Source organism: Nyctereutes procyonoides, unplaced genomic scaffold (genome assembly GCF_905146905.1).
Source record: "Nyctereutes procyonoides isolate TBG_1078 unplaced genomic scaffold, NYPRO_anot_genome, whole genome shotgun sequence".
Lineage (NCBI taxonomy): Eukaryota > Metazoa > Chordata > Mammalia > Carnivora > Canidae > Nyctereutes > Nyctereutes procyonoides.
Window position 1 is genome coordinate 72,530,960 of NW_026575135.1, and position 25,900 is coordinate 72,556,859.

Below are 25,900 nucleotides of genomic sequence, written 5' to 3' on the forward strand. Positions count from 1 at the left end.
TGTGAGGGTGGAACAGAGGCCAGAGATTATTTAAATCCTGCCAGCTCCTCAAACACAGTTTAGACATTGCAAGTGACAGCTCTTTAATCTCTGCAGAGTGACCAAACCAGCACACAGGACCTGTTCCAGTGCAAGGCCAGTCTGTGCAGAGGAGTGTTTCTGCCCTGGGCTGCAGGGAGCACTTCATCCAGGCTCTGCATTTCCTGCCCTGCCAGGGGACACATTCAGAGCTCAACCCTGACACCAGAAGTCTCTTTTCTTTCAGGAGCTGGTAAGCAAGAGGCTACTTTGGATTGTGTGGAAATGTAAAAATAGAATCATAGATCTGTAGGTCTAAGGGTGGGAGAGACTGGATGCTCCATTTTTTTTGGGGGTGCTGTGGACTTGGTAGACTGAGGGCAGGATGTCTGGTGGGTGAAGCAGTTAACTATTTGGGACATTTTCAGAGAGCAGCTTCAGAACACACTTTATTCATGAGAACTGCAGAAGGATCACGTGAATGTCAGGGCTCTCAGTGCATAGGGCCTTTTCCCTAAGAGCTTCTGGATCAGACACTTCCCATCTCTTGCCTAAATACCTTTCCCTGGGGAGATGATGCATATTAATCTGTTGAAAAACAAAATTGAAATCCATAAATTTTAATGAGCTAATCAGCTTTATTAAATGATTCATGAATTAGGCAGCATCTTATCTAGCAAATAGAAAGGAGATCCACGGGACCCCTGGGTGGCTCAGTGGCTGAGAGTCTGCCTTTGGCTCAGGGCATGATCCCAGTGTCCTGGGATCAAGTCCTACATCAGGCTTCCTGCGTGGAGCCTGCTTCTCCCTCTGCTTATGTCCCTGCTTCTCTCTCTGTGTGTGTCTTTCATGAATAAATAAATAAATAAATAAAATCTTTAAAAAAAAAAGAAAGAAAAGAAAGGAGTTCCATTGAGCTGTAGGAAAGGAAATATTTTTAAGCTAAGAGAAGTAGAGAAAAAGAAAGAAGTCATTAACAATTCCTTTGCCACTGTGAGGGCATCAGCCTTGCAGCAGAGCTTCAAGCTAACTGGAAAACACACACAAAGAACATACTGATAACCAGTGCTAGGTGACACTAGGATAAAGATGAGCTGTGGGTATACAACTGTCTCAGAAGAGGAGGTGTGAAGCCTCTAGGGCAAAAGTAATTTTTCCGGGATAATGGGCCTGACAAGTCAGACATTGCTGGTAGACTGTTTCCACAATTTTATAGAAGTCCCCCCTCCAATGTCTAGCCATAGTTTGAGTCATTTTAAATGCATATGATGGGTGAAGGAATGAAAAAACAACAACAAAAAGGAGCTTGCTAGTGAGCCAAGAAAAACAAACATTATATGGTCTCATTCATTTAGGGAATATAAAAAATAGTGAAAGGGAATAAAGGGGAAAGGAGAAAAAATAAGTGGGAAATATCAGAGAGGGAGACAGAACATGAGAGACTCCTAACTCTGGGAAACAAACAAGGGGTGGTGGAAGGGGAGGTGGAAGGGGGGTGTGGGTGACTGGGTGACGGGCACTGAGGGGGGCACTTGATGGGAGGAGCACTGCGTGTTATGCTATATGTTAGCAAATTGAACTCCAATAAAAAGTGGGATTTATAAAACAAAAAAAAAAAAAAAAGAAAAACAAAGCAGCTGTTTTGGGTTTCCCAAAAAGCCCTGACTGTTCAACTTACAGCCATTGTTTATCTATCTTATTTTCTCTGGTTCAGAAGCAGAGTGTTGCCATGATAGCCTGACATCAGAATGGCAAAAATCTCTGAGGCAATGAGGGACATTTTTGCAGCAGCAGAATGGATTTTGTCCACATGTGCCACAGTCTTTATAGATTCTTTTGGGGGCTGCCTTTGCATAAAAGTCAGCTGGGGCATTTTCCTGGTAGTCTGAAGTAGGTCTTTGAGTGTGAGCCTCAGTTTTGATGACAGCAATTGCAGAAGGTAGGAGAGTAATTACAAGTGATAACATTATACTAGGACATATCAAATTTCCAGGAATTTTACATAATTTCTAGAACACTTATATACCTATACAAATACAACATAAAACACTGGATTTTTTTTTTCTAGAAAGATCCCCACTTACTACCAAAAGTAGATTAAATGCTAAAAACAAAGAAAATTTGTCCTTTTTAATAAATAGGAAACCAAATGCTAATTTTGCACCAGCTTACCTTTGTATTAAAATTTATTCATTCCAATGTCAGTCCTGACTATGTATAAACTTCTTTTCCAAAAGTTTCTTTTACACAATCTTTTTAACAAAAAAAGAAAGAAAGAAAGAAAGAAAGAGAGAGAGAGAGAGAGAAAGAGAAAGAAAGAAAGAAAGAAAGAAAGAAAGAAAGAAAGAAAGAAAGAAAGAAAGAAAGAAAGAAAGAAAGGTGCATCTGGTCCAGATACCTTAAAAAAAAAAAAAAACAAACTTTTCTTTCATTCAGAGAAGTTTCCTTTTTTAATTTTTGTAGCTACAACAAAATATATTAGAGTTCTCAACCCTTAGAAACTTTAATTTTTATTGAAAACAAAGTGGTAAGCATGAGTTAACTGTGCCTTACACCAGCATTTTTTAGATTGGCAAATTTAGAAATACACTTTGTAATTTCAACAAACGTGCTTTTTCTATAGTACAACTTTTCAATAAAGAACTCAAAAAAAGTGTACCAATGGATGTACATTTAACTTTAATTAAGACGTCAAAATTAGAGAAAACTAATTTTAGTAATCAATGTTTCATTATTTATCTTATTTGGAAATGATCTAAATATTTAGTGAATTTAACTTAAATCATTACTTACTCTAACTCAGCAAAATGTTAAGGTTTAGCTTAGATTTCAGAAAGATTTTGGAGACTATATAGAAGTTTATCCAATTTCTTTTACTTAAGTAAGCTCCATGTCTAACATGAGGCTTAACCTCATGACTGCAAGATTAAGAGTTGCATGGCCTAAGAAGTGAACCATACAAGGGCCCCTACAAGTTGACCTAAATTTTTAAAAAATTAATTTACACATTCATTCAATGTTTTTGTTCTTAACTATTATGTTTAGATTACTCATAAAATGAGTACTCATAAGTCATGAGACATCAAAGTCAATTATTCTGCCAAGGTATTTTTATTTTTTATTAAATAGTTTTTAATTTTAATGCCAGTATAGTTGATATAGACTGTTATATGAGTTTCGGGTATACAATATGGTGATTCAACAGTTCTATACATTACTCAGTGCTCCTCATAGTAAGTGTACTTTTTAATCCCCAACACCTTTTTCATCCATCCTCCACCTACTTCCCACCTGGTTACCAACAGTTTGTTCTCCATAGTTAACAGTCTGTTTCTTGATTGGTCTGTCTCTTTTTCCCCCTTTGCTCATTAGTTTTCTTTCTTTTTTTTTAATAAATTAATTTTTATTGGTGTTCAATTTACCAACATACAGAATAACACCCAGTGCTCATCCCGTCAAGTGTCCCCCTCAGTGCCCATCACCCATTCACCCCCACCCCCCGCCCTCCTCCCCTTCCACCACCCCTAGTTCGTTTCCCAGACTTAGGAGTCTTTATGTTCTGTCTCCCTTTCTGATATTTCCCACACATTTCTTCTCCCTTCCCTTATATTCCCTTTCACTATTATTCATATTCCCCAAATGAATGAGAACATACACTGTTTGTCCGTCTCCAAATGACTTACTTCACTCAGCATAATACCCTCCAGTTCCATCCACGTTGAAGCAAATGGTGGGTATTTGTCATTTCTAATGACTGAGTAATATTCCATTGTATACATAGACCACATCTTCTTTATCCATTCATCTTTCGATGGACACCGAGGCTCCTTCCACAGTTTGGCTGTTGTGGACATGGCTGCTAGAAACATCGCGGTGCAGGTGTCCCGGCGTTTCATTGCATCTGAATCTTTGGGGTAAATCCCTAACAGTGCAATTGCTGGGTCGCAGGGCAGGTCTATTTTTAACTCTTTGAGGAACCTCCACACAGTTTTCCAGAGTGGCTGCACCAGTTCACATTCCCACCAACAGTGCAGGAGGGTTCCCTTTTCTCCGCATCCTCTCCAACATTTGTGGTTTCCTGCCTTGTTAATTATCCCCATTCTCACTGGTGTGAGGTGGTTTCTCATGGTGGTTTTGATTTGTATTTCCCTGATGGCAAGTGATGCAGAGCATTTTCTCATGTGCATGTTGGCCCTGTCTATGTCTTCCTCTGAGAGATTTCTCTTCATGTCTTTTGCCCATTTCATGATTGGATTGTTTGTTTCTTTGCTGTTGAGTTTAATAAGTTCTTTATAGATTTTGGAAACTAGCCCTTTACTTGATATGTTATTTGCAAATATCTTCTCCCATTCTGCCGGTTGTCTTTGAGTTTTGTTGACTGTATCCTTTGCTGTGCAAAAGCTTCTTATCTTGATGAAGTCCCAATAGTTCATTTTTGCTTTTGTTTCTTTTGCTTTCATGGATGTATCTTGCAAGAAGTTACTGTGGCCAAGTTCAAAAAGGGTGTTGCCTGTGTTCTCCTCTAGGATTTTGATGGAATCTTGTCTCACATTTAGATCTTTCATCCATTTTGAGTTGATCTTTGTGTATGGTGCAAGAGAGGGGTCTAGTTTCATTCTTCTGCATGTGGATGTCCAATTTTCCCAGCACCATTTACTGAAGAGACTGTCTTTCTTCCAGTGGATAGTCTTTCCTCCTTTATCGAATATCAGTTGACCATAAAGTTCAGGGTCCACTTCTGGGTTCTCTATTCTGTTCCATTGATCTATGTGTCTGTTTTTGTGCCAGTACCACACTGTCTTGATGACCACAGCTTTGTAGTACAACCTGAAATCTGGCATTGTGATGCCCCCAGATATGGTTTTCTTTTTTAAAATTCCCCTGGCTTTTTAAAATTCGGGGTCTTTACTGATTCTACACAAATCTTAAAATAATTTGTTCTAACTCTCTAAAGAAAGTCCATGGTATTTTGATAGGGATTGCATTAAACGTGGAAATTGCCCTGGGTAACATTGACATTTTCACAATATTAATTCTGCCAATCCATGAGCATGGAATATTTTTCCATCTCTTTGTGTCTTCCTCAATTTCTTTCAGAAGTGTTCTATAGTTTTTAGGGTATAGATCCTTTACCTCTTTGGTTAGGTTTATTCCTAGGTATCTTATGCTTTTGGGTGCGATTGTAAATGGGATTGACTCCTTCATTTCTCTTTCTTCAGTCTCATTGTTAGTGTATAGAAATGCCACTGATTTCTGGGCATTGATTTTGTATCCTGCCACACTACTAAATTGCTGTATGAGTTCTAGCAATCTTGGGGTGGAGGCTTTTGGGTTTTCTATGTAGAGTATCATGTCATCGGGGAAGAGGGAGAGTTTGACTTCTTCTTTGCCAATTTGAATGCCTTTAATGTCTTTTTGTTGTCTGATTGCTGAGGCTAGGACTTCCAATACTATGTTGAATAGCAGTGGTGAGAGTGGACATCCCTGTCTTGTTCCTGATCTTAGGAGAAAGGCTCCCAGTGCTTCCCCATTGAGAATGATATTTGCTGTGGGCTTTTCGTAGATGGCTTTTAAGATGTGGAGGATTGTTCCCTCTATCCCTATACTCTGAAGAGTTTTGATCAGGAATGGATGCTGTATTTTGTCAAATGCTTTCTCTGCATCTAATGAGAGGATCATATGGTTCTTGGTTTTTCTCTTGCTGATATGATGAATCACATTGATTGTTTTACGAGTGTTGTACCAGCCTTGTGTCCCGGGGATAAATCGTACTTGGTCATGGTGAATAATTTTCTTAATGTGTTGTTGGATCCTATTGGCTAGTATCTTGTTGAGAATTTTTGCATCCATGTTCATCAGGGATATTGGTCTGTAATTCTCCTTTTTGGTGGGGTCTTTGTCTGGTTTTGGAATTAAGGTGATGCTGGCCTCATAGAATGAATTTGGAAGTACTCCATCTCTTTCTATCTTTCCAAACAGCTTTAGTAGAATAGGTATGGTTTCTTCTTTAAACGTTTGATAGAATTCCCCAGGGAAGCCGTCTGGCCCTGGAGTTTTGTGTCTTGGGAGGTTTTTGATGACTGCTTCAATTTCCTCCCTGGTTATCGGCCTGTTCAGGTTTTCTATTTCTTCCTGCTCCAGTTTTGATAATTTGTGGCTTTCCAGGAATGCGTCCATTTCTTCTAGATTGCCTAATTTATTGGCGTAGAGCTGTTCATAATATGTTTTTAAAATCGTTTGTATTTCCTTGGTGTTGGTAGTGATCTCTCCTTTCTCATTCATGATTTTATTAATTTGAGTCTTCTCTCTCTTCTTTTTAATAAGGTTGGCTAATGGTTTATCTATCTTATTAATTCTTTCAAAGAACCAACTCCTGGTTCAATTGATCTGTTCCACAGTTCTGGTCTCAATTTCGTTGAGTTCTGCTCGAATTTTAATTAACTCTCTTCTTCTGCTGGGCATCGGGTCCATTTGCTGTTTTTTCTCTAGCTCCTTTATGTGTAAGGTTAGCTTTTGTATTTGAGTTCTTTCCAGTTTTTGAATGGACACTTGTTTGCGATGTATTTCCCCCTTCGGACTGCTTTTGCTGCATTCCAAAGATTTTGAACAGTTGTGTCTTGATTCTCATTAGTTTCCATGAATCTTTTTAATTCTTCCTTAATTTACTGGTTGACCCTTTCATCTTTTAGCCGGATGGTCCTTAGCCTCCACGTGTTTGTGGTCCTTCCAAACTTCGTCTTGTGATTGAGTTCTAATTTCAAGGTGTTATGGTCTGAAAATATGCAGGGGACGATCCCAATCTTTTGGTATCAGTACAGACCCGATTTGTGACCCAGTATGTGGTCTATTCTGGAGAAAGTTCCATGTGCACTTGAGAAGAATGTGTATTCAGTTGAGTGTGGATGTAAAGTTCTGTACATATCTGTGAAATCCATCTGGTCCAGTGTATCATTTTAAGCTCTCGTTTCTTTGGCGATGTTGTGCTTAGAAGACCTATCGAGGGTAGAAAGAGCTAGATTGAAGTCACCAAGTATAAGTGTATTATTATCTAAGTATTTCTTCACTTTGGTTAATAATTCGTTTAAGTATTTGGCAGCTCCCACATTCGGGGCATATATATTGAGGATTGTTAAGTCCTCTTGCTGGATAGATCCTTTAAGTATGATATAGTGTCCCTCTTCGTCTCTCACTACTGTCTTCGGGGTAAATTTTAGTTTACCTGATATAAGGATGGCTACCCCTGGTTTCTTTTGAGAACCATTTGAATGGTAAATGGTTCTCCAACCTTTTATTTTCAGGCTGTAGGTGTCCTTCTGTCTAAAATGAGTCTCTTAAAAAAAATAAAATAAATTGAGTCTCTTGTAGACAGCAAATAGATGGGTCCTGCTTTTTTATCCAGTCTGAAACCCTGCGTCTTTTGATGGGGTCATTAAGCCCGTTCACGTTCAGAGTTACTATTGACAGATATGAGTTTAGTGTCATCATGATATCTATTTAGTCCTTGTTTTTGTGGATTGTTCCACTGAACTTCTTCTTAAAGGGGAATTTTAAGAGTCTCCCTTAAAATTTCTTGCAGAGCTGGTTTGGAGGTCACATATTCTTTCAGTTCCTGCCTGTCTTGGAAGCTCTTTATCTCTCCTTCCATTCTGAATGAGAGCCTTGCTGGATAAAGTATTCTTGGTTGCATGTTCTTCTCATTGAGGACCCTGAATATATCCTGCCAGCCCTTTCTGGCCTGCCACGTCTCTGTGGAGAGGTCTGCTGTTACCCTAATATTCCTCCCCATGAAAGTCAGGGACTTCTTGTCTCTTGCTGCTTTAAGGATCTTCTCTTTATCTTTGGAATTTGCAAGCTTCACTATTAGATGTCGAGGTGTTGAACGGTTTTTATTGATTTTAGGGGGGGATCTCTCTATTTCCTGGATCTGAATGCCTGTTTCCCTTCCCAGATTGGGAAGGTTTTCAGCTAGGATTTGTTCAAATACATATTCTGGCCCTCTGTCCCTTTTGGCGCCCTCGGGAACCCCAATTAAACGTAGGTTTTTCTTCCTTAGGCTGTCATTTATTTCCCTTAATCTGTCTTCATGGTCTTTTAATTGTCTGTCTCTTTTTTCCTCAGTTTCCCTCTTTGCCATTAACTTGTCTTCTATGTCACTCACTCGTTCTTCCACCTCGTTAACCCTCGTCGTTAGGACTTCTAGTTTGGATTGCATCTCATTCAATTGATTTTTAATTTCTGCCTGATTGGATCTAAATTCTGCAGTCATGAAGTCTCGTGAGTCCTTAATGCTTTTTTTCTAGAGCCACCAGTAGCTGTATAATAGTGTTTCTGAATTGGCTTTCTGACATTGAATTGTAATCCAGATTTTGTAACTCTGTGGGAGAGAGGACTGTTTCTGATTCTTTCTTTTGAGGTGAGGTTTTCCTTCTAGTCATTTTGCTCAGTGCAGAGTGGTCAAAAACAAGTTGTACTTGATAGAAGCGCGAACTCTTCTCACTGTAGCATTCCAGCTGGTCTCTCTTTAAATCTCAGGCTGAATTCGTAGATTTTCAGGATGATTTGAAGGTTATCTAGGTAATTTGGTGGGGACAGGTGATTTTGGGAACCCTACTCTTCCGCCATCTTGCCCCTCCTCTCACTCATTAGTTTTCTTTCTTAAATTCTACATATGAGTAAAATCATATGGTATTTGTTTATGTTTGACTGACATATTTCACTTAGCATTAATACTCTCAAGCTCTATACATGTCATTGCAAAAGGCAAAATTCCATCTTCTTTTTTTAGAGATTTTATTTATTTATTTGAGAGCATGACCTGGGGGAAGGGAAAAGGGAGAGGGAGAATCAGACTCCCTGCTAAGCAGGGATCCCAAGGTCAGGCTTGATCCCAGGACCTGCAGATCATGACCTGAGCCAAAGGCAGACACTTAACCAACTGAGGCACCCAGGTACCCCAAGATTTCATTCTTTTTATGGCTAAAAACCATTCTATTACATATATATCACATTTTCTTTATCCACTCATCTATCAATGGACACTCAGGCAGCTTCCATAATTTGGCTATTGAAATAATGCTGCAATAAACAGAGAGGTGCTCGTATCCCTTTGAATTAGTGTTTTTGTATTTTTTTGGGTAAAGACCCAGTAGACCAATTACTGAATGGTAGGGTAGTTCTATTTTTAACTTTTTGAGGATCCTCCATACTTTTCTTCCACAATGGCTGCACCAGTTTGCATTCCCACCAAGTGTTTACCAAGCTTCCTTTCCCTCCACATCCTTGCCAACACTTCTTGTTTCCTGTGTTGTTCATTTTAGCCATTCTGACATGTGTGTGAGGTGGTATCTCATTGTACTTTTGATTAGCATTTCCCTGATGATGAATGATGTTGAGCACCTTTTCATGTGTGTGTTGGCTTTTTGGATGTCTTTTTTTGGTGAAATGTCTGTACATGTCTTCTGTCCATTTTTAAATTGAGTTATTTGTTTTTTTGGGTGTCGAGTTGTATTAATTCTGCATATATTTTGTATAGTAATTCCTTTTTTAAAAAGGGCTTTTCTCAAAAACATTTTATTTATTTAAGGAGAAAGTATGGGGATGGGATAGAGAGAGGCAGAGTGAGAAGACAATCTCAAGCTGACTCTGCTGTGCAGGAGCACAATGCAGAACTTGATCTCATAACCCTGAGATCATGACCTGAACCAAAATCAGGAGTCAGCTGCTTAACCAACTGAGCCATCCAGGTGCCACTTGTATACTAATTCTTTAGCTGATATATCTTTTACAAATATATTCTCTCAATTCATTAGGTTGCTTTCTAGTTTTGTTGTTTCCTTTGCTGTGCAGAGGTTTTTTACTTTCATGTAATCCCAATAGTTATTTTTGTTTTTATTTTCCTTGTTTCAGATCTATCTAGAAAATTGTTGCTATGGCCAATTTCATTTACTGCCTATGCTCTCTTCTAGGATTTTTACGGTTCTAGGTTTCCCATTTATGTCTTTAATCCATTCTGAATTTATTCCTGTGTATGATATAAGAAAGTGGTTCAGTTTGATTTTTTCATATGTAGCTGTTCAGTTTCCCAACACCTTTTGTTGAAGAGACTATCTTTTTCCAATGGATATCCTTTCCTGCTTTGGCAATGATTAATTGACCATATAATTGTGCATACATTCCTGGGATTTCTATTTGATTCCACTGAACCATATGTCTATTTTTATGCCAATAGCTTTCTATATTTTTGTTTTTTATTTAAATTTCAGTTAGTTAATATGCAGTGTACTATTAGTTTCAGGGGTACAGTTTAGTGATTCAACACTTACATACAATACCTGGTGCTCATCACAAGCATACTATTTTGATCAATACGACTTTGTAATATAACTTGATGTCAGGAAATGTGATGTCTCTAGTTTTGTTTTTATTTCTTAAGATTTCTTTGGCTATATGGGTCTTTTTTGTTTGTCTCTATACAGATTTTAAAATTGTTTGTTCTGGTTCTGTGAAAATTGCTGCTGGTATTTTGATAGTTTTTGCACTGAATCTGTAGCTCTCTTGGGTAGTATAGATGTTTTATAATGTTCACTCTTCTCACCCATGAGCAAGGAAAGTGTTTCCATTTCTTTTCATTGCCTTATATTTCTTTTGTCAAAGTTTAATAGTTTTCAGAGTACAGGTCTTTCACCTCTTTGGTTAAGTTTATTCCTAGATATTTTACAGTTTCTGTTGCAATTGTAAATGCAATTGTTTTCTTAATTTCTCTTTCTGCGGCTTCTTTATTTTATTTATTTATTTTTTAAAGATTTTATTTATTTATTCATGAGGACACAGAGAGAGAGGGAGAGACACAGGCAGATGGAGAAGCAGGCTCCCTGCAGGGAACCCGACCTGGGCTCAAGCCCTGGGCTGAAAGCAGGCACTAAACCACTAAGCCACTTGGGCTGCCCCCTATGGGCATCTTTATTAGTGTGTAGGAATGCAATATTTCTGCATATTAATTTTGTATCCAGCAAATTTAATGAATCCATTTATCTGTTCTAATTTTTTTTTGGTGGAGTCTTTAGGGTTTTCTATATGTAGTATCATATCATCTGCAAATAGTGAATAAGTTTTACTTCTCCTTACCAATTAGATGGCTTTTATGTCTTTATGTTGTCTGCTATTTCTAGGACTTCCAGTATTGTGTTGCATGTGTGTTGAGAGGGGACATCCTTGTCTTTTTTCTGACCGTATGGGAAATGTCTCAGTTTTTTCCCATTGCGTATGATGTTCCCTGTGGGTATTTATTTATTTATTTATTTTATTGGAGTTAAATTTGCCAACATATAGTATAAAATCCAGTGCTCATCCCATCGAGTGCCCCCCTCAGTGCCCATCACCCAGTCATCCCATCTCCCCTCCCACCTCCCCTTCCTCCCCTCCCCTTTATTAGTGTGTAGGAATGCAATATTTCTGCATATTAATTTTGTATCCAGCAAATTTAATGAATCCATTTATCTGTTCTAATTTTTTTTTGGTGGAGTCTTTAGGGTTTTCTATATGTAGTATCATATCATCTGCAAATAGTGAATAAGTTTTGTTCACTGCAAATAGTGAAAAGCCCTTGTTCCTTTTCCAGAGTTAGGAGTCTCCTCGTGTTTTGTCACCCTCTCTGATTTTTCCCACTCATGTTCTCTCCTTTCCCCTATGATCCCTTTCACTATTTTTTATATTCTCTGTATGAGTGAAACCATATGATGATTGTCCTCCAATTGACTTACGTCACTCAGCATAATACCCTCCAGTTCTATCCACTGTGGGTTTTTCATAACAGACTTTTATTTTCCCATTAGTATGTTCCCATTAGTACTACTTAGGGTTTTTATTACAAATAGATGTTCTACATTGTCAAATGGTCAAATGCTTTTTGAATCTATAGAAATAACACATGGTTTTTTATCTTCTCTCTTATTGATAGAATGTATCACATTGATTGTTCTGTGAATATTGAACCACTATGCATCTCACGAATAAATCCCACTATATTGTTCTCCCAAGCTATTAAAATTTTTTTGTAACAGAGAAATCATCAACTTATTTATTTGACTTTAAGTAAACAAAGGTAGAATAAATATGTTATTTTTAATGCTTATAAACTCTAAAGACATTTTTATTTTTATTAAACCAACAGTCTTAAATTAGCTCTAATACTGAATATTTTTCCAAATCACATGAGCTTGAACAACATTTAATGTAATGTCCATTTTTCTGAGAGTTTTAGAACATTCAATCCTTACAAGTGCCTGCCTCAAACCAACCAAATAGAGCCCTTTTACAATAAAACACTCCATATATATATGGACACACAACTGCAGAGTCCTTGTCATTAGTAATTTTTGTGGAAAAGATTTTAAGATTTTGTTTAACTTATTAAGAATTAATCTTCAAGAGGCTGTGCTAGAGTTTGGGTGCATTTTAGCAGTTGGTGGAGTATTATTAGCAATTAGCAGTATTATAGAAAGGCTTCTTTCCCTTTTTTTCCCCTCTTAGTCTCAGGCAATTATGGGTGTGTTTCTATTTCAAAGACATGATAATGTGTATTACTTTAGGGGGGCAGAGAAAGAATGCAAGTTCCTCCAGGAAAGATTTGGTTTTCTAAGACCAATAACTCACAAGTCCTTTGAAATAAACGGAAAGTTTTCAGGTTGGCAAAAGAATAGGTGAACTTTGAATTGCCTCTAGAGCTGACTTGTATTTACGGTTTCTGTCAAGGCAATTCAGGTAGAAGATAACTTAGAATGAGTATTCAAATAAAGGAGGATAGTGGAAAGCATTAACAATTATATCAGTTTTATGGTCTTTTGTATTGGGTACTTCATTTCTTTTTTCTTTTTTTAATAAATTAATTTTTATTGGTGTTCAATTTACCAACATACAGAATAGCACCCAGTGCTCATCCCATCAAGTGTCCCCCTCAGTGCCCGTCACCCATTCACCCCCACCCCCCGCCCTCCTCCCCCTCCACCACCCCTAGTTCATTTCCCAGAGTTAGAAGTCTTTATGTTCTGTCTCCCTTTTGAATATTTCCCACACATTTCTTCTCCCTTCCCTTATATTCCCTTTCACTATTATTCATATTCCCCAAATGAATGAGAACATACACTGTTTGTCCTTCTCCGATTGACTTACTTCACTCAGCATAATACCCTCCAGTTCCATCCACGTTGAAGCAAATGGTGGGTATTTGTCGTTTCTAATGTCTGAGTAATATTCCATTGTATACATTCATTTCTTTTTTTATCAGCTTTTAGTAGTGACACTTTCAATGAAGCTATTTTGGAATTTTGAAGCTTTTGCTTTTAAGTGCACTTCTCAAGTTATCTTTTTTTAATGTATATACATATATTTTTTTTAATAAAATCTTTTTTTTTTTTTTTTTACGATAGTCATACAGAGAGAGAGAGAGAGAGGCAGAGACACAGGCAGAGGGAGAAGCAGGCTCCATGCACCGGGAGCCCGACGTGGGATTCGATCCAGGGTCTCCAGGATCGCGCCCTGGGCCAAAGGCAGGTGCCAAACCGCTGCGCCACCCAGGGATCCCTAATGTATATTTTTTTATTGGAGTTCGATTTACCAACATATAGTAAAACACCCAGTGCTCATCCCCCCTTAGTGCCTGTCACCCAGTCATTCCATGCCCCTGCTTACCTCCCCTTCCACTCCCCCTTGTTTGTTTCCCAGAGTTAGGAGTCTCTCATCTTATCTAATTGGAGTGTTCCTCATAAAGACAGCTATAATTCTAGGTTGCAATTCCCCTGAGAGCTGGAAGCAGTTTAGTAGGACCCTTGCCATAAATGGTGTTTAGCCCACATTTCTATCCAGCCATATCTAGTTACAAATAGGGAGTGGCTCACAATTTCCTCTGGCCTTACTTTATGGCTACCAATCTGAAAGTCTCCAACCCAATCTGTTAGGGACACAAACAGGATTATAGATTTTTATAGCTTCCAGAACCATAATTATTAGATATAAAATAAGCAATGTGCTAAAGTGTAGAAAAATTAACTCTGGATTTTAAAGATCCCCTTTATTTATTTTTATTTGCTTATTTATGTATTTATTTATTAGTTTTCTTTAAATTAAAGCTTTACTTTATGTACACATTAACAGAAACCAACAGCACTGAGGTAGTAGAACTGTGGATATAAGCAAGAACCAAAGAACTAGAGGCTGGGACAAGGATTGAACCGGGAGGCCTCCAAGAATGGGGACTGCAGTATGACGCCACACACATAAAGAACTGTCACTGCCACCAACAGTTCCCAACGTGGAATCTGAGTTCAGAACCAAGGGCTAAATTTAGAAGTTACTGCAGACTGTTCAATAGAGTGTCCTGTACACATCACCACCAATGTCCATCATGGATGAAACCAGCAGGTTCCATTAATGAAGACTGCAGACAGGAAATGGGGAACAGCCTAAGGCAGCAAAGAGCAGTAAATATAGACTGTGGCCTGGAAATGAGGAAGGGATACCAATGTGGACTTGTAGAATGAGCCAAAGACTAAAGACTGGTGCTCTGTCAGAGCCTCTGTGTTGGTGACACAGTGACTCATTAACCCTGAGGTGGAAAGGCAATTTGATCAGGAGTTGTAATGCAAAAAAAAAGCAGAACTCAAAGCAAGATGGACTAGCATAGCCCTTGGCAATGTTGAGAAAGACAGTGAACTAAAAAGGACTCATGGAGCCCTACACCTGTGTTTCTTGTTGTCCTCAAATACAGGTCAGAAGTTTACCTAGGATCTAGACACTGACACCAAATCTGTAAAAAAATAAAATTCAACCAAGTATATTCTAGAGGCTTAATGGTTTTATTAAATGGTTTATGAATTAGGCAGCTTCCCACCTATCAAATAGAAAGGAACTCCATCAAACTCCAGAAAAGGAAAAGTTTGGAAGTATAGAGAGAAAGCAGAAAAGAACCCATTGTTTTAGCCAATGTTGTCCTCCTAAGGGGAAAGAAGGGAATTTGTCAACATAGTTTTAGTTCTGACCAGGAAACAGCCATGTTGACTGCTGAAAGATCACATCCTTGGAGGTTGAAACTACTGTTAGGTACTAAGTCTTAGTTTACTGACTTGGGGCTTTAACCTAAGTGGCTCCATGATGGCCCTTTTTAGCACATCTCTCCATAGAACTGAAAGTTTTGTGTGTTGGGTCTTTGAGAGGATGAGATGAGAATTGTATGTATATATATGCACATCTAAGGATCACTGACATGGATTTCTCACATTCCCTCTCATTTCTATGCCAGCTGCAGAGGACACACTGCAAGAGGAATATAAGCTCCCAGGGATCGCATTAAAAGTACTCTGCCACTGCTTCCCTTGCATTGCTGTTTCATTAGAAAATAATAACAGAACTTCACAGGGAACATCAGGTGAGGTATGGAAACTTAACAATAGGGCATGGCTTTTGTGTGGTTGAAATTTGCTCATCACAGAATTTTGTTTTCCACATCTATTTGCCCTCTCAATCCTGTCATTTGGTTTCCTCTGCTGTATTTGTTCTGTTCCTCAGGACCTGTCTCAGAGATTTCATCGCTTTGCTGTGTATTTTTCCCCACATCTTCTGAGAATGCACAGACATGGAACCATATCTGATAGGACTGAAGTCTCACCTTGTTGGCTCCTTCCTAAGGCCCTGATTGTGTATGCCTCTTTCACACTGAGGCTTGCTCATTCTGCTTTGAGTGGTACCTGCTCTCCAAAGGGGTGATATTGTTTGCCCTTCACACAGCCAAATGTTGGCCCTGCACATGCCACCACATCCTCAAGATTTCCATTCTACTGCATGTGAAGAATATTCCTGCTGAGCAGTCAGAAGTGCTTTTTTCAAAAGTTGCTTCATAGCAATCTTGAAATGTAGATTCCCACCATTCTCTCTTCTAAGGAGAATGTTTGCACTCCCCATTCATATGTATACCAGTCCAGACCTTGTACACTTGCTCTGAATATTTCTTCCCAAATTTGTTTTTGCCATCCTCTCCTGAATTGTAGCCTATGGAATAAAGGGGAAAGGAGAAAAAATAAGTGGGAAATATCAGAAAGGGAGACAGAACATGAAAGACTCCTGACTCTGGGAAACGAATTAGGGGTGGTGGAAGGGGAGGTGGGCGGGGGGTGGGGGTGACTGGGTGGCGGGCACTGAGGTGGGCACTTGATGGGATGAGCACTGGGTGTTATTCTGTATGTTGACAAATTGAACACCAATAAAAAATAAATTTATTAAAAAAAATTGTAGCCTATGGCTACCAGGAAGCTCCTGGAGGATGTGCCTGACCCCTCACTTTTAGTCTAAGGACACTTCTCTAGCCTATATGCTGCCTAGACATCAGTGCTAACTTGAGGTAACTTGTTTCTTGGTTTAAAAACTCTGCACCCAATCTCTGCAGAGGATAGTATACAAATACTTCACATTACATTTAGTCCTGAGCATATGATTTCTTCTGGTGCCCCATCTCAAGGTACAAGTCTCCAGTGATCAAATAGGTCCAGGATTCCAGAACCAGCTCAGTCTGACTGATAGCAGGAAAAATGACAGAAGGACTTCCTTATCGTGGCTGGCTTCTTACAACATCCCATTCAGCTACTGCTTCAGTCTTTGCTCATAAGACATTTTCCACCAGTGGCACTTCATATACCAGTCAGTCCTCTAGGTGGTTTATCTCTCCTACTGGTTTCTGTTCCCTATTATATGCAGGCTTGATGGGTGATCTCAGACAGTTGGGGTGGTTCATAAAAAGTCCTAGGTGGATAGTCCAACATGCTTTTTTAGAATACGGAAGTCCATTTCACCTACTGTGACTACTCCAGGAAAAATAGAAAGAGTCCTTTCAACACCTTGTTTCATGAGCCAGCGCACTTTCTAGGTAAAAGAAAACACATTTGCAATCATTAAGCGTTTCTATCTTTTCATAAAGATACACAGTATCTTTCTGAGAAGGAAAGAAGCCACTCATCTTTATTTAGCTACCTCATATAAGACCCAAAGTCTATGACATGAGGTTGGAAGTTAACAGAAGGGGATTTTCTGGAGGGTCTCACACCACAGGTGGGAAGGGATATGGCGGTGAATATCAGTGCTGTCTTTTAGATTTTCTACCATAAAGAAGTATTATTTTCATAATATTACAAATAAAAAACACTAAAACAAGATAAAGAAAGGATAATATGGGCAGGAAAGTTTCAGTAGAAGAATCAGGCTCTGAAATTTGTCTGGAAGAATGAAAAGCATCTTAAACAAGAAGGGCTTTCCAACATAAGGGAAGTGCCTGAACAAGGGCAAACTGCATCCAGGTCAGAAGTCCACACAATGCCTGGACAGAAAGAGAAGGGCTCCTGTATACAATGTTGTGGCCAGGACTGATGTTATATCTGTCCCTAATGGCACAGTCAAGCCACCACTTGTTGTACTAACTCTTTTTCCTTCCCTCTTCTCTCCTCCCCATAGTGCCTTTTACTATTCCAGCCATGGGTCAGTCCCCTCCTTCCACACCCTCGAATAGAAATGGTGGTGATTTGGCCTCCAGCTTTGACAAGTTTTTTAAGGAATTCAAGCTGGATAGCAAAATTGTCTCTCAGGAGACCATCAGCACAATTCAATCACATCTGGAGAAAGGGGATCTTCAGAGTGCATTTTCTGCAATCAATGATGCATTGAGAGATATTGACAATGCCCCACTGAACATTGCTGTGACCGGGGAATCTGGGACAGGAAAGTCCAGCTTCATCAATGCTCTGCGGGGCGTGGGGCATGACGAAGAAGGGGCTGCCCCCACTGGGCCAGTGGAGACAACTTTTCTCAGAAAGGCCTATAAACACCCAAAGTTTCCCAATGTGACATTTTGGGATCTGCCTGGCATAGGGACCACTAACTTTCAGCCTCAGGACTATCTGGAGAAAATGGTATTTAGGGAGTATGACTTCTTTATTATCATCTGTGCTACACGCTTCAAAATCAATGATGTGCAACTGGCTACAGCAATTAAAAAAATGAAGAAGAATTTCTACTTTGTCCGATCTAAAGTGGATAGTGATTTATATAATCTAAAAAGAATTAAACCCAGAGAATTCAATAAGGATGAAATCCTGCAAAAGATCCGCAATGACTGTGTGAAACATCTGATGGAGGCCAATATGAGTGATGCTCAGGTCTTCTTAGTCTCCAGCTTTGAGTTATCTGACTATGATTTCCAAAGCCTGGAGACCACCCTTCTGAGGGAGCTCCCTTTCCACAAGCGCCACATCTTCATGCAATACCTGCCGATTGTTACCGAGGCCACCATTGACAGGAAGAGGGATTGCCTGAGACAAAAGGTCTGGCTGGAGGCCATTAAAGCTGGAGCATCCGCCTCCATCCCTTTGGTGGGCTACATCGTTGATGACGATGTGGAAACTTTAAAGGATACTTTAACTCTCTACAGGTCTTACTTTGGATTGGATGATATATCCCTGAAAACCATAGCCAAGGACTTGAATGTGTCCGTGGAGAAACTCAAGGCAAACCTAATGTTTCCCCATTTGCTATCAGTTGAAAAGCACGATGAACCATTAGGGGAAAAACTGTTGAAATATGTGGAAAAATTCTGCTCTGTTAGTGGAGGACCCATTGCTGCTGGTATTTACTTTAGGAAGATTTACTATTTGAAAAATTATTTCCTTGACACCGTGGTGAGTGATGCAAAAGTTCTCCTTAAAAAGGAAGAGATTTTTAAGGACCCTGTGGACTCTGAGCAAACCTATCTACATACGAATGTTGGAAATGAAAATGGGAAAAGCGACACATCCAGCTCCTGAATTATTCTCAGTGCTGGCATGGCAGTGGTCCCTGGAAAAATGCCTTAGGGCTTCCTTCAAACATCTTCACCCACTGCCCTCAAGGTGTATCACAGACATTTCCATAATTCACTCTTGAATAAACCTTGAACTTAGTGACTATTATTTGACAGTGAGAATAATGAGCTCTAAAGAATCCTTCCTTCATATGATCCTTCCTGGGAAAATGAAAGAGAGGACTCTGGAATTTTCTGCTACTGGAGAGAATAACTCTGTGTGATGGTTGTTTCATAACCCAGCACTGGTATTTCTACTGACATAGTAGTAAAAAATGGCTATGCACATAGTGGGTTCTGAAAAATGGATTTTTATATAAATGGGTACATAATACATCTTTGGTGTTCTGACACTCTGTAATGAATCCATACATTCTTTTTCTTAAAGTCTTTATTTAAATTCCAGTTAGGGAGCAGACAGTGTAATATTAATTTCAAGTATATAATATAGTGGTTCAACACATCCATGTAATACCCAGTGATCATCACAAGTGCACTCCTTAATTTCTATCTCCTGTTTAACCCTTCTTTTCAGTCACTTCCCTTCTGGTAACCATTAGTTTCTTCTCTATAGTTAAGTGTCTCTTTCTTGATTTGCCTTTCTCTGTCTTTTTTTTTTCCCGCTTTGCTCATTGTTTTGTTTCTTAAATTCCACACATGAATGAAATAATATATATCTTCACTGACTGACATTTCACTTAACATAATCTTCATCCATGTTATTATAAATGGCAAGATTTCATTCTTCTTTATGGCTGAGTAATATTTCATTATATCTATATCCATGTCTTTATCAATATCTATATATCATATCTTAATCCATTGATCAGTCAGTGGACACATGGGCTGTTTCCATTGTTTGGCTATTGTAGATAATGCTGCTATAAACATTGGGGTCATATGTCTTTTAATTAGTATTTTTATAATTTTGGGGTATATACCTAGTAGAACAATTGCCGGATCATTGGGTGCTTCTATTTTTAACTTTTTGAGGAACCTCTATACTGTTTTTCAGAGTGGTTGCGCCAGTTTGCATTTCTACAAATGGTTCAAGGGGATTCCCCTTTTTCCACATCCTCACCAACACCTGCCATTTTATTGTGTTATTGATTTTAACCATTCTGTTGGGTACAGGTTGATATATCATTGCAGATCTGATTTGTATTTCCTTGATACTGTGTGATGTTGAACATCTTTTCATGGATCTGTTAGCTATCTGGATATATTTTTTGGAAAAATGCCTACTCATGTCTTCTGCCCATGATTAATAAGATTATTTGCTATTTGGATGTTGAGTTTTATATTCTTTATACATTTTGGATACTACCCCTTTATCAGATATGTCATTTGCAAATATATTGTCCCAGTTCAGAGGTTGCGTTTTAGTTTTGTTGATTGTTTCCTTCACTTTGCAGAAGCTTTTTGTTTTGATGAAGTCCCAATAGTTTATTTTTGCTCCCTTGCCTCAGGAGACTCTTCTAGAAAGAAGTTGCCAAAGCCAAAGTCAGAGAAGTTACTACCTGTGTCCTCTTCTAGGATTTTTATGGTGTCAGGTCTCACATTTTAATCCATTTTCCATTTATTTTTGTGTATGGTGTAAAGAAATGGTGCAGCTTCAGGAAATGTCTCTGGTGTGTGCTTCATGTTGTGTTTTGGCTGCTTTGTCCTTCAGGCCAATTATCTGTAGAGGCTCTCCCTGCCTGCAGTAGGCAATGTTTGGTCCTTATCCTAAATGTCGTGAGTTTTAACTAGGCATATTCTGGTCTTCTTGTGAAATGAGACCTAGCACCACCTCCATGAGAACTGATGCCCTGCAGAACCCTGGTCAGTGGGAGACCTCAGGTAGGCAGGGGTTTGTGCTGGTCTTCTGGTGGAGGAGCCTGTCACACTGGGGCTGATGGAAGCCTGACTAATAAGGGCACTTCCATTGGAGCTCAGGAGTGTGGGGCTTGGTATATGCAAGTCAAGCAGCCAGTGTTGGCACTGTGCTGTTTCCTGTTGGTGGCTCTACATTTATGCTGAGGGGTGAGAGAGAGAATTGATAATGGCCACTTCCTTTGTTCCCAGGGAAGTGTCTCCATGATGTAGATTCTCAGGGAGTGGTCTGACCAGATTGAATCATTTCCCCACTGTGTACCCCAGGTGCTATTTAGATCACTGTTTCCAAGCTGTCTGTCCTGGAGTTGTTTCCCTGTATTGTCTCTAGGAACAGTGCAGTGCCTTCTGGGCTCTAACCTAGTGAAGCCCACTGACTTTTAAGACTCCGGGCTTTAAGCCCCACTGATTTCAAGAACTCATGACATTCAGATACTCTTATTTCCCAAGCCAGTCGCTTTGGGGAAATATTCTCCTTGTACCTTATCCTGTGCACTCCACTCTCTTGTCCTTCTCTATAATCATGCCTCCTACCCCTCCTAAGCACCTGCAATCCCTTTCTCCCCCAAACCACACAGTTCTGCACTTCCTATCTTCTTTGATGTAACCTCTTCTCTCCTTTAGTCATGGGGTTTAGTTCTGCAGTCTTTGTGGTCTATTTATGGGGTATTTAGGATGATTTGATTACTATCTAGTTGCATTCACAGGACAAAGTGAGCCTAGGGTCCTCCTACTCTGCCACCATTTTCCTCTCCAAAACATTTGCTTTCATTCATGAATGTATAAATTCTGATTGTTAATAGATCATCAGTTATGTTGACATATCTTCCTTATCCTTTCTAGGGTTATCATTGTATTTAATAAACATAAAAGATAGTGAGATGAACATGTGTCACAGAAAATGAAAGAGAAACATAAGCTAAGGAAAATATTTATCTGGGATATTTGTGAGAGAGAATTATATAAGATAGGAACATAGTTAAAGGATTTGCATATTGTGTGTCTAGACACCCCTTGCTTGCTAGCAGTATATTTTGTGCCTAAACTTGAGAAGTTAAGGAAAAAGGAACAAGAGGATTGTGACAACAATATGGAAATTTTAAAAAAATTTTCAAAAGGTCCTTAAACATATCCAATCCCTTGTCTAATAAGGGAAATGCAAATTAGAAATGATATCTACCCTAAGATATCGCTTATGCCCTGTGAGATTGGGGGAAACTGCAAAGTTGGTGAAACTGTAGAAAAATAGTTTTTGTCATACAATGCTGGTAGTTGCACAAATGACATAATCTATAATGGTGAATTACACCATCTCTAGGGAAATTACAAACACATTTACACTTTGCCCACTGATCATACTTTGAAGAATCTGGGCCATAAAAACTGAGAGTAGATTGGTGGTTGGCAGGGCTGTGGGGAAAATGTGTAATGCTATTGAAAGAGTATTAGCTTTCAGTTATAAGATGAATGTAACTATAGTTAACATACTGTGTTTTATACTTGAAATTTGCTAAAAGTATAGATACTAATTATTCTCACCACACACACATAAAATATAAATATGTAGATGGCGGTTGTATTGGTTAACTTGACTGTGGTAATCATTTCACCAAATATATAAATATATCACATCATCACATTGTGCACTTGAAATACATATGATTTTTTCTATCATTTTTATCTAAATAAAGCTGAGGGGAGAATTAAAAAACTGGAAAAATTACAAAGAGATACACATTTAAAGTTATTCATTGCAGCACTATTTGAAATGGTAAAGCACAAAGTTGAAATGTTCTTTAATAGGAAATGTTGTAGCCACAAAATAGATCACTTGACAACTATACAAAAGAGTGAGTAATACCATGTATATTGCTATGCTCTCATATCCAGGATATATTGTTTATTGTTCAATGTAAAAAGATGGAGAATTACATGTATAGTATGTTAGTGATGATCTAAGACAGTTCAAAATATAAATATATATTTGCACATATTCTTCAATTAAACATGAGAAAACTTTAGAATAAAAGTCAATTATCTATAGGGGAAGTAATGGTAATGGGTGGAGAGGCAGTGTAAGAACTAGATTTCATTTAATGCAACTTATTTTACATTGGAACTATGCAAATGTTTTACATAGATATATAACTGTATAATTAGATAAACATCCAACATAGAAATACAAATCAAATCAAATTAATCTAAGCTAATGGGTGGTCTAAAAAAGCAGATTTTTAAAAATATGATTGATGATAATCTTAAAAATTCCTGTATAATTAGAATTAAGTTGGCAGAGGAGTAGGGGGACTCTAATTTGTCACATGCCTTGAATACAGCTACATAGTTATCAAATCATTCTGAATACCTGAGAAATCAATCAGAGATATGACCTACATGTAGAAGAACAACCACCTTTTGGAAGCTAGGAGGTATGGAGACTTGAACCTGGGGTGATATAACTGAGGATATGGCAGAGGGGAGGGAACCTGCTTAAGGAGGCAAAGTATTATAAGCAGAGGATTGCAAAATCAGAATGTTTAAAAGTCCACTACAATGAGGGATGTCCCTGGCTTAAAGGTGCTCGGGTGGTGAATCAGGGCAGAATCATAGGTATGACAGTGTGGTCTCAGGATTCCCAGAGTTATAAGAAGAATGGGGGATTTGCCTGAGTGGAGCAGAGTTCCCAGGCATCAGAGTGGGGAAGCTGTGCCAGCTTTCTGCTCTATGTTGACACAAACTGCAAACTGCTTCATGGTTGTGCCATCGCTTTTCTGCAAGGGGCCTAGCAAAAAGCAGAAGTGTGGTGAGATCCACTCTCTCCCCCAGGAGGAATAGAATGGGTTCTAGGCACAGTAGTCCATAAAATTTGGAGTTTTGAAACTCAGTCGTGCACCTGAGATAAAAATATTTGGTCACAGCCTGGATGAACAGAGCTCTGATGGAAACCAGGGAGACAAGAGTGACTGCTTTTCTGTGAGGGTTGACTGAAGAGTAGAAGGTGTGAACTTTCAGCTCTGGGGATAGAGAGTGGGGCACTGCCATATCCATCCCACAGATCAACGTTGAAAGACTTCAGGGAGCAAACAAGCTCTACATATTGGAATCCAGAGCCACTTACACTAAACATGGCCTCTGCACAAGGGAGATGCATATGCAGCAGGACAAGTCCACTTGAGAATCAGTGCAACAGGCCCCTCCCCAAGAAGGCCTGCACAAACAACTGGCTCGCACCAAGTTTGCTGATCATAGAAGGCCGCAAAGCTTCAGCTCTTGGGGAAAACAGTATATAGCATTCCTTCTATTTTAGTTCTTTAATTATTTAGTATTATTTCTTCAATTATTTTATTTTTTACTGTTTTAAATTTTATTTTTATATACACATTTTGTATATTTTTAAATTTTTTGTGTTCTTTCATTGTATTTTATTATATATATAATATATATACATGTTTTTCTTTCTTATTTTGGAATCTAGTTTCTTTTTTTTAAATTTTTTAAAAAATTTATTTATGATAGTCACAGAGAGAGAAAGAGAGAGAGGCAGAGACATAGGCAGAGGGAGAAGCAGGCTCCATGCACCGGGAGCCTGATGTGGGATTCGATCTCGGGTCTCCAGGATCGCGCCCTGGGCCAAAGGCAGGTGCCAAACCGCTGCGCCACCCAGGGATCCCCGGGAACCTAGTTTCTTTTAACTAGCAGACCAAACCATACCCAGAATCTGGTGTTTATTTTGTCATATTCTGTTTTTTGCTTTTTTTTATTCTGTTGTCAGTGTTGTTATTTTCGTTTTTTTTCTCTTTCGTCTTTACTTTTTGGATAAAATAAAGAGATAGAGAAATTCACCCCAAAAGAAAGAACAGAAAGCAGTACTCACTGAAAGGGATTTAATCAATATGGATATAAGTAAAATATCTGAACTAGGATTTAAAACAATGATTATAAAGATAATAGTTGGGTTGAAGAAAGTATATAAGATACTAGAGAAACTCTATTGTAAAAGTAAAAGAACTATAATTTAAAAATGCAATTACTGGGATGCAGTCCCAAGTGGAGGCCGTAAAAGCAAGGATGAATGAAACAGAAGAGTGAATCAGTGATACAGAAAATTAAATGATGGAAAATAAGGAAGCTAAAAAGGAGAAAGATCACAAAGGGAGACTTAACTCAGTGATTCCATAAAGTGAAATATCAGTACCATAGGGGTCGCAGAAGATGAGGAGTGGGAGAAAGGAGCAGAAGATTTATCTGAACAAATTATAGCTAAGAATTTCACTAATCTGAGGAAGGGAACAGCTGTTGAAGTCTAGGATGCATAAGAAATCCTATCAGAATCAATAAAAATAGGTCAGCACCTCAACATATTCTAGTGAGGCTTGCAATATTCAAAGATAAAGAGAAAATCTTGAAAGCAGCTTAGGACAAGAGATCTTTAATCTACAAGCATAGAAATAAAAGCCTGGCAGAAGACCTGTCCACAGAGACCTGGCAGGCCAGAAAGAACTGGCATGATATATCCAAGGTACTAGATAAGAAAAATATGCATCCAAGAATACTTTATCCAGCAAGGCTGTCATTCAGACTAGAAGGAGAGATAGTTTCCAGAAAATACAAAAACTAAAGGAATTTGTAATCACTAAGACAGCCCTGCAAGAAATATTAAAAGGGATCCTTTGGGTGGAGGGAGATCCCAAAAGTAAGAAAAACCAGAAAGGAACAGAGACCATTGACATTAACAGTAGCTTTACAGGTAATAAAGTGGCACTAAATTCATAACTTTCAATGATTACACTGAATGTAAATGGACTAAATGCTCCAATCAAAAGACATAAGGTATCAGAAGAGATAAAAAAAAAAAAAAAGAAGACCCATCAATATGCTGCTTACCAGAGGCACATTTTAGACCAAAAGATACCTTCAGATTGAAAGTGAGGGGATGGAGAACCACCTATCATACTAATGGACATCAAGAGGAAGCTAGAGTAGCCATTCTTATATCAGACAAACTAGATTTTAAGTTGAAGGCCGCAATAAGAGATGAAGAAGAACACTGTATCATAAAAAGTTTTGTCCAACGAGATCTAACAATTATAAATATTCATCCCCCTAACTTAGGAGCTTCCAAATATATAAACAAAT

General features: G+C 38.6%; 1 protein-coding gene across 6 annotated transcripts; it reads left to right on the forward strand.

The window, feature by feature from the left end:
• The first annotated feature begins 53 nt into the window (after nucleotides 1-53).
• Nucleotides 54-24,036, forward strand: LOC129495008 (T-cell-specific guanine nucleotide triphosphate-binding protein 2-like). Of its 6 annotated transcripts, XM_055302279.1 has the most exons (4): nucleotides 54-271; nucleotides 13,443-13,566; nucleotides 15,311-15,436; nucleotides 17,509-24,036. In XM_055302279.1, exons 2-4 carry the CDS (start codon nucleotides 13,500-13,502, stop codon nucleotides 18,852-18,854), a joined length of 1,539 nt encoding a protein of 512 aa, XP_055158254.1. In that variant the 5' UTR covers nucleotides 54-271; nucleotides 13,443-13,499; the 3' UTR covers nucleotides 18,855-24,036. The 6 variants fall into 6 exon arrangements, with proteins under 6 accessions (XP_055158254.1, XP_055158257.1, XP_055158256.1 ...); XM_055302282.1 differs by lacking the exon at nucleotides 13,443-13,566 and having other exon boundaries at nucleotides 15,311-15,441; XM_055302281.1 differs by lacking the exon at nucleotides 13,443-13,566.
• The last annotated feature ends 1,864 nt before the right edge of the window (nucleotides 24,037-25,900 follow it).

Coding starts and splice junctions, on each gene's coding strand:
- LOC129495008 (XM_055302279.1), top strand. CDS start 13,500: ATGCACCGGGAGCCCGACGTGGGATTCGATCCAGGGTCTCCAGGATCG. Junction 13,567..15,310: donor GCGCCCTGGGCCAAAGGCAG/GTGCCAAACCGC, acceptor TTTCTATGCCAG/CTGCAGAGGACACACTGCAA. Junction 15,437..17,508: donor AACTTCACAGGGAACATCAG/GTGAGGTATGGA, acceptor TCCTCCCCATAG/TGCCTTTTACTATTCCAGCC.